This window comes from Papaver somniferum, chromosome 3 (assembly GCF_003573695.1).
Source record: "Papaver somniferum cultivar HN1 chromosome 3, ASM357369v1, whole genome shotgun sequence".
Classification (NCBI taxonomy): Eukaryota; Viridiplantae; Streptophyta; class Magnoliopsida; order Ranunculales; family Papaveraceae; genus Papaver; species Papaver somniferum.
In genome coordinates this window covers 194,936,833-194,948,737 of record NC_039360.1, presented here as the reverse complement: position 1 = coordinate 194,948,737, position 11,905 = coordinate 194,936,833, and the positions used below count along the sequence as shown (strand labels likewise).

The 11,905-nt window shown below is 36.9% G+C and overlaps 1 protein-coding gene across 2 annotated transcripts; it reads right to left on the bottom strand.

The window, feature by feature from the left end:
* Positions 1 to 3,523: 3,523 nt before the first annotated feature.
* Positions 3,524 to 7,840, bottom strand: LOC113358343 (adagio protein 1-like). Of its 2 annotated transcripts, XR_003364500.1 has the most exons (4): positions 7,271 to 7,832; positions 5,214 to 6,840; positions 4,964 to 5,071; positions 3,524 to 4,474 (listed from the first exon to the last, which is right to left on the bottom strand). XR_003364500.1 is itself a non-coding variant. In XM_026601887.1 (3 exons), the coding sequence occupies exons 1-2, from the start codon at positions 7,495 to 7,497 to the stop codon at positions 5,229 to 5,231; spliced, it is 1,839 nt and encodes a 612-aa protein (XP_026457672.1). In that variant the 5' UTR covers positions 7,498 to 7,840; the 3' UTR covers positions 4,665 to 5,071; positions 5,214 to 5,228. The 2 variants fall into 2 exon arrangements, 1 of the variants encoding a protein (XP_026457672.1); XM_026601887.1 differs by lacking the exon at positions 3,524 to 4,474 and having other exon boundaries at positions 4,665 to 5,071; positions 7,271 to 7,840.
* Between the last annotated feature and the right edge of the window lie 4,065 nt (positions 7,841 to 11,905).

Here is an 11,905-nt window from a genome sequence, read left to right as displayed (position 1 = left end):
GCCACCGATATTCACATTATCTCCAACGTTTTGATGAATATAGTTCACTAGAAACTTTATCGCTCAGTGGTTTTCCCATAGTGGCACAACTCATTTACCATGCCACCTGATATGTCAAACAAGTTTTTTTAACCTTGTGCATAGGCATAGGCCTTATCTGTTGGTAAACTGACAAGCACGGAGAGCAATTGGATTAGTTAGTGCGTCTGCAAATACAACAACTATTTGGGTTATCCACCAACTGGTATTTTTAATTTTTTAAATCAGAATAGGCTAGAAAACTACGCTCAAACTATAAACGCCAAATTTGTTACAATTTTTAAGTTTTAATTTAAGATTTCCTTATCAAAAAAACATAAAAATTAAAATAAAATAATACAATGTATGAATTACGCTGCATATATATATAGATTTATTACAACGCGTAATAGCACAATACATAAATTTATAACGAACATATATACAAATTTATAATGTACTGGTATTTTTGTCGAAATTACGAATATTAACGAGTCTTTCGAATAAGAAAGTAATTGACAATCGAAAGTCTTTTCTCTTTCTTTACAAAACTAAAAGGAAAATTCTTAATCCAACAATAGTGTGTATCTATTTTTCTCCTAGTTTTTATTCCGCAAATGTTATTTTAGTAAATTGTTAGAGATAATTTATTCTTACAAATCTCAATCTGTTTCTAAGGGTAAAGGCTAATGCAAACACAAACAAGCATGGAATAATCACCTACTCCCGTTCCTCCCTGCATACGAAGGTAAGTAACATTGCTTCTCCATTTTTTGTCGAACCAATGCTTAATTTTTTTTATTGAATTAGGTCTTCAAAAATGCTCTTTTCTAGTTTGATTAATGGGTTATATATATTTTTTAACGAATTGATTAAGTGCTTAGACGTATTGTATATGGTTGTCTAGTTTCATTTAAATGTTTATATTAAAAATTAAATATCCCCATTCAAGTGATCAAGCAGAATCACAACCGAGATATGTATTTATTATTCGTGTATACATACGCTAAATTTCTCATCTGATTCTAGTTTATGATGTTATAACTTGTTATAGAAAAGGTAAGACTAATTAAGGTGTAAGTTTTTTCTCCATAATGCTCCACCTAACCCAAAATCCTGTCTCCATCACTGCTAATACGGTATGCACTAAAATAGTAATTGTACAAAAAAAAAGACAACCAACTTTACGAGGGAGGAGAAAAACAACGACAAAATTACATGGAATGTGAACACAAAGTGAAAAAACTAGATTTATGAGTACTCGTGATTACAGTTTCATTATGCGTATATTCCGGAGCCAGAGACCGCTCAATTCGAGCAAACTTCACTTACCAAACTTCACTTCAAATCCCAGCTTTCTTTTCTCTCTCTCTTCTCCTCTCTTTTTTCTCTTCGAACTCTTCATAACCCTAACAACCATAGCCTTTTCATGCTCAAATCGGCTCATTTGGAGCAGATTTGAGAAGAAGTAGCTCAACGCATCCTCATTTAATCTCTTTTATTTGCTCATTTTACAATTTTTTCCTTCGGTTTTGAGGCTTGAATCTGATTTTTTTTCAACCAACTGATCGTGGGTTTAGATCTATTAGTAACTCTTCTTGTACTTGTCTTTTTTCTCTTATTTGACTTCTTAAGAATCAATTACAAGTATTATTTTCTTTTTTCTTGGTTTTTGGATTTATGCAGATTTGGGTTTGTGTCTGTTCTTTTCTTCTTTTAATTGAATATATGCTCAAGTAGAAGATAATGGTTCTATATGGAGAAAAATCAGATCCAGTAGCAACAAGAACATCATCAACTTTATCGAAGGAAACAAAGACAGTAACAAAAACAAGATCAAGATCATCTGCACGTTCATCAACTACAACAACTGCTATAAAGACTCCAACACCGATTTAGGCCGACTCGTCACGATTTAGTAGACCCTTGTTGCTTAGATTCATGTCACTTTAAACTCTGTAGATACTGGTATTTAAAAAACTTAAAATCATGTTACTTAGTTGTACATGTTTGTCATATCACGTGGTTGGATCTGATCAAACACTGCTTTGTGCAGTCAAACAAATTAGTTTTGCTTCAAAACTAATTTTGCCATGTAATCCGATTTGGTTCTTTGAGATGGTGTTTAAATCTGTAAATCTGAAACGGTTAGCCAAGAATGGTGGAGCCACTTTGAATCCGATAATTGCATAATGAAATTGAAAAAAATGATATAACCGTTTCTGATGCCCAAAAATCAGTTATGTAATGTTTTGAGGTTTATCCTCTTTGATTAAAAAAAAACGGACACCTAGCTCAGCTGGTCATCCCCGTTTTCCAAAGATTCATAGGTTCCAGGAGATCCCAGGTTCGAGCCCACAATGGCGTAATATTGCAGGAACTAACATGGAAGGTAGAGTTAGCTTGCCCCCCTTGTGACACAATCTCAGCCCCCATCCGCTTCGGCTCCCTTGGCTAGGTTACCTATGAGACTCGCTGGTAGGCTAGCACGACAACTTGTTCAATTAATGTAGTAGTACGTTGTTGGAGCTTAGCTTGTTAGCTTCCAACTAGTTAATGTAATACTTTTTATCTTGAAAAAGAAAAAGAATTTTTTATCTTTTTTCCACTTCAAATCGAGCTCATTCCCCTTCTGGTACGAGAAATGAGTTAGGGTCAACCTGCTGCCTCCATCTCACCCTTACCAAGCTTATCCAAGCCGCTGTCAAGTTGTTTTTGTTATGAGGATCTTAATGGAAATACTTTTACAAATTCAAATTGCCAATATTAAAATACAAACATTGTACAGGATAACCATTGTCAAGCGCCACCTTACTCCTTTTTACCGGTATGTGTTGGAGCTTGGGAGGTGTGCTCCTCGGGATATTCCCCAGTGGAGACAAAATTTGCATCGACCATCTAGAAAATTTAATCAGTCTTTGTTATCTTTGGTCTAGGGATTTCGTAAATTTTTAGATTTACCGTTTTCGAAATTGAACCCCCGAAACCAGCTTCAGCTAAAACTTGCACTAGCCAATTCGATGGGCACGTAACCAAAGATGCAGCGTCATAGCTGAGTAGTCAAAACTTCGTTCATGTCATTTTGCCATGTTCTTTCGGTTGAGATCAACCAGACGGTTTCCAACACAAACACGATACATACATGACAAATAACGCCAAGCAAATCTACTGACAAAACTACTTTAAGTTTTAAGCCAACCGATTACCACAGAGTCAAAACTTATGATGCGGATAGGCAATATGAGTTACCTGTTTTGGGGTAACTTTTCTGTGAAGAGGAAGAGATAATGTTGTGAACAGAATTTCAGCTGTGGACAGAAAGAGTAGACACAAAATTATCATCACCAACCTAAAAGTCTTGAACATGTGATATATGGGTTCATAACTTCACAACTAACTAGTGTCTTCAATACAGGTTTTGCTTCTTGACTTGCTCATTCACCAAGAATTTACTCAAAATGACAGGGTATTCCAGAATTTCAAGTACAAGTAACGTCACAATTAGTTACCCTAAATGAATTCCCTGTGAACTTCCAAGACAAAAGACTACACCACATCCAAAAATTCCACCACAAATTTTTGACTTACCTGACATCTCATATCTCACTTGTTCCAACTTTCAACTGGTAATTACTACCATTGTACACTTTACACCAACTTGCAAGACCAACATCAAAAAGTACCTACCTAAGAGATAAGAAAGGACTTTCTGCAAAATAGGAATAAAATTGCAACCACATTGCCTAGAATGTAGATGCAAATAATTTGGATCATACATATAACCTTAAGACGTTGAAGTCTGATTGGAATCTAATTTGCAGTCACACGGAGGAGCTGCATGCTCATACTATCCCATGGTGAAAATTGAGGTTGCAAAAAGCCTCCCAAACTCATTCCAGAAAGCACACGTGAAAACAGCAGTATCCGCAACATTACACCCAGCTTATCAATATTGCAATTTCCGCCACATTACACCCAGCTTCTTGAACATCGACGAAAAAACAATGTCCAACATTGAACTGAAAAACCCAGCTTGCCACCACATGACAGACAATAGTTCAGCGCAATTAAGATTTTTTCAAAATCATTTACCACTTCAAAGTTCACACCAGAAATTTGCTTATTTTTTTTCGAGTGAATTTTTTTTAAGTAATTGTGTATAACCTATCAAAAATAGAACCTCTGGACCAAAATTCAGATCTAACTGCAGCAGCTCTAAATCAAGCAACCCACCATCAAAGCCGAATAATAACACATAAGTAGCAAGCCTGGTCTCCTGGTCTCTTTCCTCCTGCATAGAGTGTGTTCCTATGCTTCACATTAGAACTCACTTAATCTTGACCTTCACTCGGCCTTCACACAAAGTTAGCTATGGGATTCAGCTGTTTAGATAAAAGAGTCAACTAGCTCAAGCACACCTCAACCACCAATCTGTCCACGTACTCCTAGCCATGACCTAAAACCATGGCAGAGAAAGAGACAGAAAAAAGGTTAAGAATCATCAGTGCCTCCAATGTTTACCTATCTGACTTGTATCACTCTCTTCACTTCGAAACAAGTTCAAAGATCTTGGTTTACCTTAACAAGCAAATGACATCAAAAAAAGAAATATTACATAGTACCCACTACAGAAACTCTAATTGTGGAGATTTGTATTATTAGCATGAGATGTTAGAATATTTGACTTAAGATTAAGTATCACACACATGAATAACTAGGCAGCCAGATAGAGGGATAGATAGAGAGAGAGAGAGAGAAAGAACTAGCAAAGCGCACGATACACACAGAATACAGTGTAGAACAAGTACTGTATATACAGGCACCTTCCGTTTTTTCTCCAGACATACAATACAACTGAATAACTGACAGTGAAAAAGAAAAGGCTTCATAAACATTAACCGGCACAATGAAACCTTACTTGCTTCTCTAAAAAGTATTAACTGACCTGCTGTTTAGTGCATAATAATAGAAACTACTTTTTTGGTTTTCCCTCACGAGTCACAAATATACACTCAGATTCCCCCAACTACCAGATTATAGTCCAACCGCAAACCTGTAACAGAAAACTTTCATCAAAATGAGCCAACAAAAGACTTGTTTTCACAGTTGAATGGTGATCTTTTGCATAGATCTCTAATATTTTATCCAAATAGGATTCAAAAGTTTCGGCAATAATAATTATGTCAGTAACTTACCGCTATACTTCTGAATCACATGAAGGAGCTAGCCAAAGATAGCTCGTGTAGATCACTAAGCATCCACTCTTCACCAGTTTGCCCTCCAAGGACAATTGCCCTTGTCCCTCCAACAACACATGTACTATGGCCCCAAGCAAATCTAGGAGGTCTCCCAGGTACGTTCAGAATCCTCCAGGTTGGCTTCTCATCGCTTGGGTCCAGGAGGTATAGCTGGGATGCAGAATGAAGACCAGCAACAGACCCACCAAATATCAATATTCTACCACCGGGGAGGCTGACTGCAACATGATCAAGCCGAGGAGGAGGAGCTATACCTGCTGGATTTCCAGCCCCTGGCATCCCACTGCCAGTTACACATCTCCAACATGGTTCATCTTCACTAAGATCCATTGTGAACACGTCACTTGAGCGCAGTCGAAGGGGTCCACTCTTGGCCAGGCCACCAAACATCAATATCTTACGTCCACCATAGACAGAAAGCGTGTGACCCAATCTTGAAGGAGGGGTCCATGCTACAGGTATCTCCCTCCACACTGGCCTTTCCATGATTGAGAAATCCAGCAAGAAGGTGTCACTGAGAAGCACACCGGAATCAGCACAACCACCCGAAACAACCAGCTTAGTGCCATCCAGGGTGCACGAGCTGTGCCATGATCTTGCAAGGGGTGGAGTTAATCCAGAGATTTCACGCCACGAAGGATCTTTTGCATCCAAGTCCAACACAAAAACATCATTTAGTAAGCCCTGCCTTCCACAGCCTCCGAAGACAACCAAAGATGACTCATTCAAGCAAGAAAGTGTGTGGCCCCACCTGCCGGGAGGCGGGGAATTAACTTTGACATGTCTCCATTCCGGTTGACTAGCATTCAAGTCCAGTACAAATGTATCATTCATTGGTTGCATGTTTACCCCTTCCCCGCCAAAAAGAACAACTCTATTCCCGACGGCACAAGCACTAAAATTGCAACGTGAGGGCTCGACAGCACCTCCAACAGTCAATTTTCTCCATGCTGCCGCTTCCAGGGTAGTTAATTCCCTAGCCAGTCGACCCCACCCTAGCCTTTTTGCTCCCGGCACTGCTTCTAGTACACGAGTAGTTTCACTACCCCATGCATTTTGGCAAACCATTCTCCACAGGTCTTCGTTTTTTGTTATTTGATAGAGCCGTTTACATACAGAACCGACAGATGCAATATCTCTAGGTGTCAGCTTTGAGAGTATTTTGTGAGACAAGACCTCATCACTCAACTGCAACATACCACGAAGCTCACAACAAATATTATTATGTCCATATGGACCTGGCCTATATGAGGAAAGATCAGAGCGGAAACGATCATTTGATCTCACTGACTCCTTCATAGAATAACCAGGCAGCGGGCCCAAATCAAGATTCGTTTCTGTGAAGAACTGGATGCCAATGACATGAGTGATTATTTCATCATCCCCGTATATGGGAGTCAGCCTTAATCTATTCATGAGTGGAGAACCATCTTTCCTAAAATTTAACAAGTCCCCGTGGAACTCAACCCCATCCTCGAGGCATCTCCTTATTTCTGTGACGACAGTGGAATCCACCAAAGGATGCCTCCTTTTCGCAAACGGCCCCCTGCACTGCAAGAAACGGCTGAACAAGAGCTCAATGTCAGTACCAGAATACCAGGAATTCGAGCATAACCAAAATCCCATTTTTCCCTAAAGCTTATCTTGTGTCATACTTCCAAATATATATTCTATACTTTTGGCTCAGGTAACTCTAAACAACAACAACAACGGTCTCTATATTGACCAAAAAAAAAATCCTATCAAATGATTCACTACAGTGCTACCAATAGTCAAAGTTAATTAATCTATGTAAAACATGGATTCCAAGTTCATTAATTTCCCATCAGCGCCAATTTCTACAAATCCCTAGTTTCGTCCCCAACAAAATGTTATGCAGAATCAGACCAAACATTTACTCATAAAACTAGACACTAATACGAGAACTGCGAAACCCTAGAAAACAATTCAATAAATTAAGACTGATGAATAAGAATGAATAGGTAAGGACTTACCAATTTCGGCCCAGAACTTCTTCAGCTCGATAACCAGTAACCATTTCAAAACCGGCATTAACATAAATAATAGGATGATCAGGTTCTAATGAATCAGTAACAACAAGACCACAGGGTGAAGATTGAAGTAAACTACCGATTGTAAATGAAAGTGGACCTCCATCGTTTAATAAAAACCCAACTTCTTCATCTCCACTTATACCTTCTGAATCACTATCCCACTCCATCAATCAATTTCTTATAGAAAAATTCAAACCCTTTGATTAAAACAACAAATTACTTCAACCCATGGATTCAATTTCAAAGATCTGCAAGGAATTTCCAATCAATATCGAAATTAGGGTTAGGTGAAATGAAATTTAGGGTTTTTTCTGGTTAGAGATGATGGTTGTTTTTCTGTGTGAGAGAGAGAAGAGGAAACGAGTGGATGGAGAAAGAGGAAACGACTCGATAAATTGCACCACAAAATGAGAATTCGATTTTTCTAGACAAACAATAGAAAATGGGTTTAGTTAGTTCTTTTTTTTTTAAGGTGTAGTGGTGTTTTGAGAAGGAGAGATTAGTATCTTTGTGCGACTGACTGGGCAGGAAAAATATCTGGGATAGAGTGATCTTATACGTACCGGGTTTTCCTTTACCCTTTCGGCTATTTCCACCAGGACCACCACAGTTACAGCTTCAACACATTTTATCTTCCGAAAACTGATCATTTGTACAAATATTTTTAAAACATGGTTCTAATGGACGAGTACAAATTAGTATGGATGAAATGGACACCAAAAAAATAACAAGAATGAAACTGGATTCATCCTGACTTAAACTTAAAAAAGAGCGAGGATGAAACTGGATGCATCCTGATGTAAATTAAAAATAAGAAAAAGTATTTGAAAATGGGTAGGAAGAAACTGTTTACATCCTGGTTATTTTTACATTCTCGTTCATTTAAACAATATCAAATTTTACATGTCTTTTTCACCCAGGAATTGTTGATTTTGGTCTTTTTAACCGATTTTGTGTTTTATTCTCCCACTTGAGGCCAAGCGACATGAGAATAAAGGTACATCTCATTGCGAGGGAGGGGTATCGCTTAGCTTGCATTGCTTTTTTTAAATCCGATATTTTGGATATATAGGAAAATATAGGAAATCCCTTAAATTCAGTGTATAAACTAAAAGAATTGGATACGATTTCCCGTCCAAAATAGGTTTCAATTCCTCAGAAGGTGGATCAGATCTAATCAATCTTTTTTATGTAGCGAAGCGAAATCGTCACTTAAAGCCAAACGAAGGACCATACTAGTTGAATTTCGCTATATAAAGCCGTAGTGGAGCGAAATCATCAACCATAGTGCTTGGCCTAATGTCCTTAGCATATAAAGCTCCTACGCCGAATGGTAGCTTCATATTGGTCGAAATAGATCTTCTCAGATTCAAGAGAATTGGTGAGGATTTTATTGTGTTGAGAAGAAAACACGCAACGTAATTATTGTTTATGTAATAACACATCTAAGAAAACACGGTCGGTCATCTAAGGATTTATAATTTGCAGTAGTTATTGATTTTGCAGTAAATTGTAGTCTATCCTTATATACGCATCAGATGGACATGATCATCTAAGGTGGTTGGTGCTGCAACGCTAGTCATGGGCTGGGAGTTAAGCGTTCACGAGCACGACCGACATATGCTCGTATAGACAAATAATCTTTCTTTAAGGCACGTAACTCATATTTAAGATGAAGAATGTGAACATTATATTCAGAAGCATACAAGGAATCGAGAGACGTTCAAACTTCCTTAGAAGTAAAAAGACTGTAAACATGACGAAGGATAAGGGGAGTAAGGTAAGAGAATAACCAACTAATCAGCGACGGAACCAGGAATTAAAACTAGGGTGGGCTAAAAAATCGCGAACCGTCAGTTTCATGCAAATCAAAGATAAATACATGAAGAGAGCAAGTGTGCAACATGATGCTTTTTTCTTGAATCACAACGCACTAAATCAAACAGAATCAAATGTGAACTACTTCAAACAACAAGCACGATATAAATTAGTCCTACAATATAGTATTACTCTTCTGTAATGGTTAAAACAATATGCTTCCAGATTGTTTTTTTCTTAGAAATACAACTCCGTTGCCAAGTGATAACCCTTTCATTCAATGTGCCTATTTATTTATGTTTCTAGGACCAGTAGTTCTAGAATAAATGCTGATATATATTGGCTTTATATGGTTAGACACCGGGAGTCCAAGACTGACAACATGCCACCCCAAAAAAAAAAGTTGTAATTTGACCTCAAAGAAAAAAGAAGGCAAAAGACGTGGTTGCATCTGAAGTTCAAGGCTCACCCAATCATGTGTCTCGTTGAAACATGTCCTCACTCTACTCTAATGCATCAAACGTAAACTATAATATATACTCGGTTTATACGGAAAGATCACTATGCCGTTACATCTTCTAGAGATTAGCTTTTCTTTTAACAATTAATGGGCTACACAAAATCGTCACCTTTGCTAAAAATTTTTTTCTTAACAATTACAATGGCAAAACTAAGCTTTTACAGGATTTAGAGGGAAATACATCCTGGGTAAGCCACCCCCTGTTACCGTCCCTGCAACTAATAAGGATTTTATCTTGTTTCGTCCAAGAAACATATTATGGATTGGGAGATTTATCAACAAGAGTTGGTAAGGGACGAAGGTTTCGACTGGTGACATGACTATCTAAATCATAGCCTTGGAGATACTGTAAAAATTGTGCACGCCATAACGAGTAATTTGTATCATCAAGCTTGATAGTGATAATGTGATGAGGTTGTGAGAATTGGTAAGAAAAAATTATTGATGAAATAAATGTATTAAAAGATAAAATAGAAGTAGAATATTTATCGGAAGATGACTCGAAAGAAAAAGTGGCAGACATGTATAAAAGAGGAACCAAAAAGTGGCAGACATGTATAAAAGAGGAACCAAACTAGTATGATACCGAGATAAAGCTATACAGAACTTGGAATTCAAAAAAGAATAATTGTCAATACTTTTATTTAATCGTGGACAACTTTGTATACCGAGATACCTAGTTATATACATCAACAATGTGTGGACAATATGAAACTTAAACTTAATATACAAGATTACATGATATAACCTATTTTAAACAAAGAAGGAGCGAGTACAAGCGTGCACTCCAAGTCACTTTGTGTACATGCAGATAATGTTGGGTTAACAAACACGGTTATCTAAGAAAACATGTTCATCTAAGGACCTATAATTTGCAGTAGTTGTTGATTTCATAGTAAATTGTAGTTTATCTTATCTTAGTAATACTTTTTGGGGATCATTTACATCAGATGTTTCAGTATCATTATCATCAGTCATTAGTTTTCCTATCAAATTTGACCATGCATTTACAGCTTCACTCAGATTCTTTAAAAACCAATGGCTCTTCTGGCTAGATTGACCAGATTTTTCCTAATGTTTGGAGATTTTATTTTTCAGTAACGGTAGTACTTTAGGTGTTGGTATTGGATTCCATGCTATCACATGTAAAGTGTCTGCTATTAGTGTCTATATGGTTGATATGATAAATATGACGATAATGTTTATATTACCTTATATATAATGTAGAGTCAAGGGTGGTTAAGAATAAGCTAATTTGTTTCCTAAAATATAGCTGAGAATAAACGGAATTGTGTAAGATATTGATTTTGATAGTAGTCAGATGTATATATTCGGAAGAATAATGTAATTCGCTGAAATCACTGAATGATTTTGAGGGAAGTTTGGATTTTTGAATTTTATGAACCGGCACGGTTTGATGAATCGGTTAACTCAAGTAGTTTCTCATGGGATCAAAAAATTGTCTAGGAACTTGGCTATGATGGAAAAAATGTAACATACTTTTAGATAACACGGTATTGGTTCGCAACACTTCTCAGAGAGACAATACTATCATTGGAAGAACTAATGGATTTGACAATCTTCTGTAATGAGGAAGATGCAAAAGTTGTTTACAAAGATCCAAAACTTGATAGGGCCCATCTATTATCGATCAAGAGGACCTGCAAGAAATTAGAATTCCGTTAAATATAACGCAAAAATGAAATATAATATTTGAGAGATAAAGAAATAAGAAAGGCTTATATCAAAGAGTATAAACCAAAATTTCTCCATACTAAAAATAAAATAGAACTCAATAAGTTTTAAAACATTTTTGAAGCTTTAGAAAGTGATGAATTAGGAATATTTTTAGCATGAAACAAGTAGATTTCAAGAAGATATGTCAAGGAACTATGCATGTTTTAGCGATTCTCGAGAAACATAAGAGAATCAGAAATTTTCTAAGGACGAAAGCAAGTAAGTTACTCCTAGTTACTCAGTTCTTCGTTATCCATGCACCTACAACCAATATGGTCTACATACATGAATACCAAGACAGAGTCTACTATCTTGGGTCGATTCACCTGCCACGAAGACTTCCGCTCTCAACTCGTTTGGATCGTAACACGAAACAATAACTGACTAAATGTGTTTCACTGACCAACTCACTTATCAATCTCCCAATTCACAATTTGGATCAGAGATAAAGTAGAGTAAAGGATTTTTTTTTCATTCAATATAAACTCTTTTGATTAAAG

Excerpts from the sequence above, each read along its gene's own strand:
- LOC113358343 (XM_026601887.1), bottom strand. The coding sequence starts at position 7,497 with ATGGAGTGGGATAGTGATTCAGAAGGTATAAGTGGAGATGAAGAAGTT. Across the intron at positions 6,841-7,270 it reads GAAGTTCTGGGCCGAAATTG|CCGTTTCTTGCAGTGCAGGG; the intron begins GTAAGTCCTTAC and ends GCTCTTGTTCAG.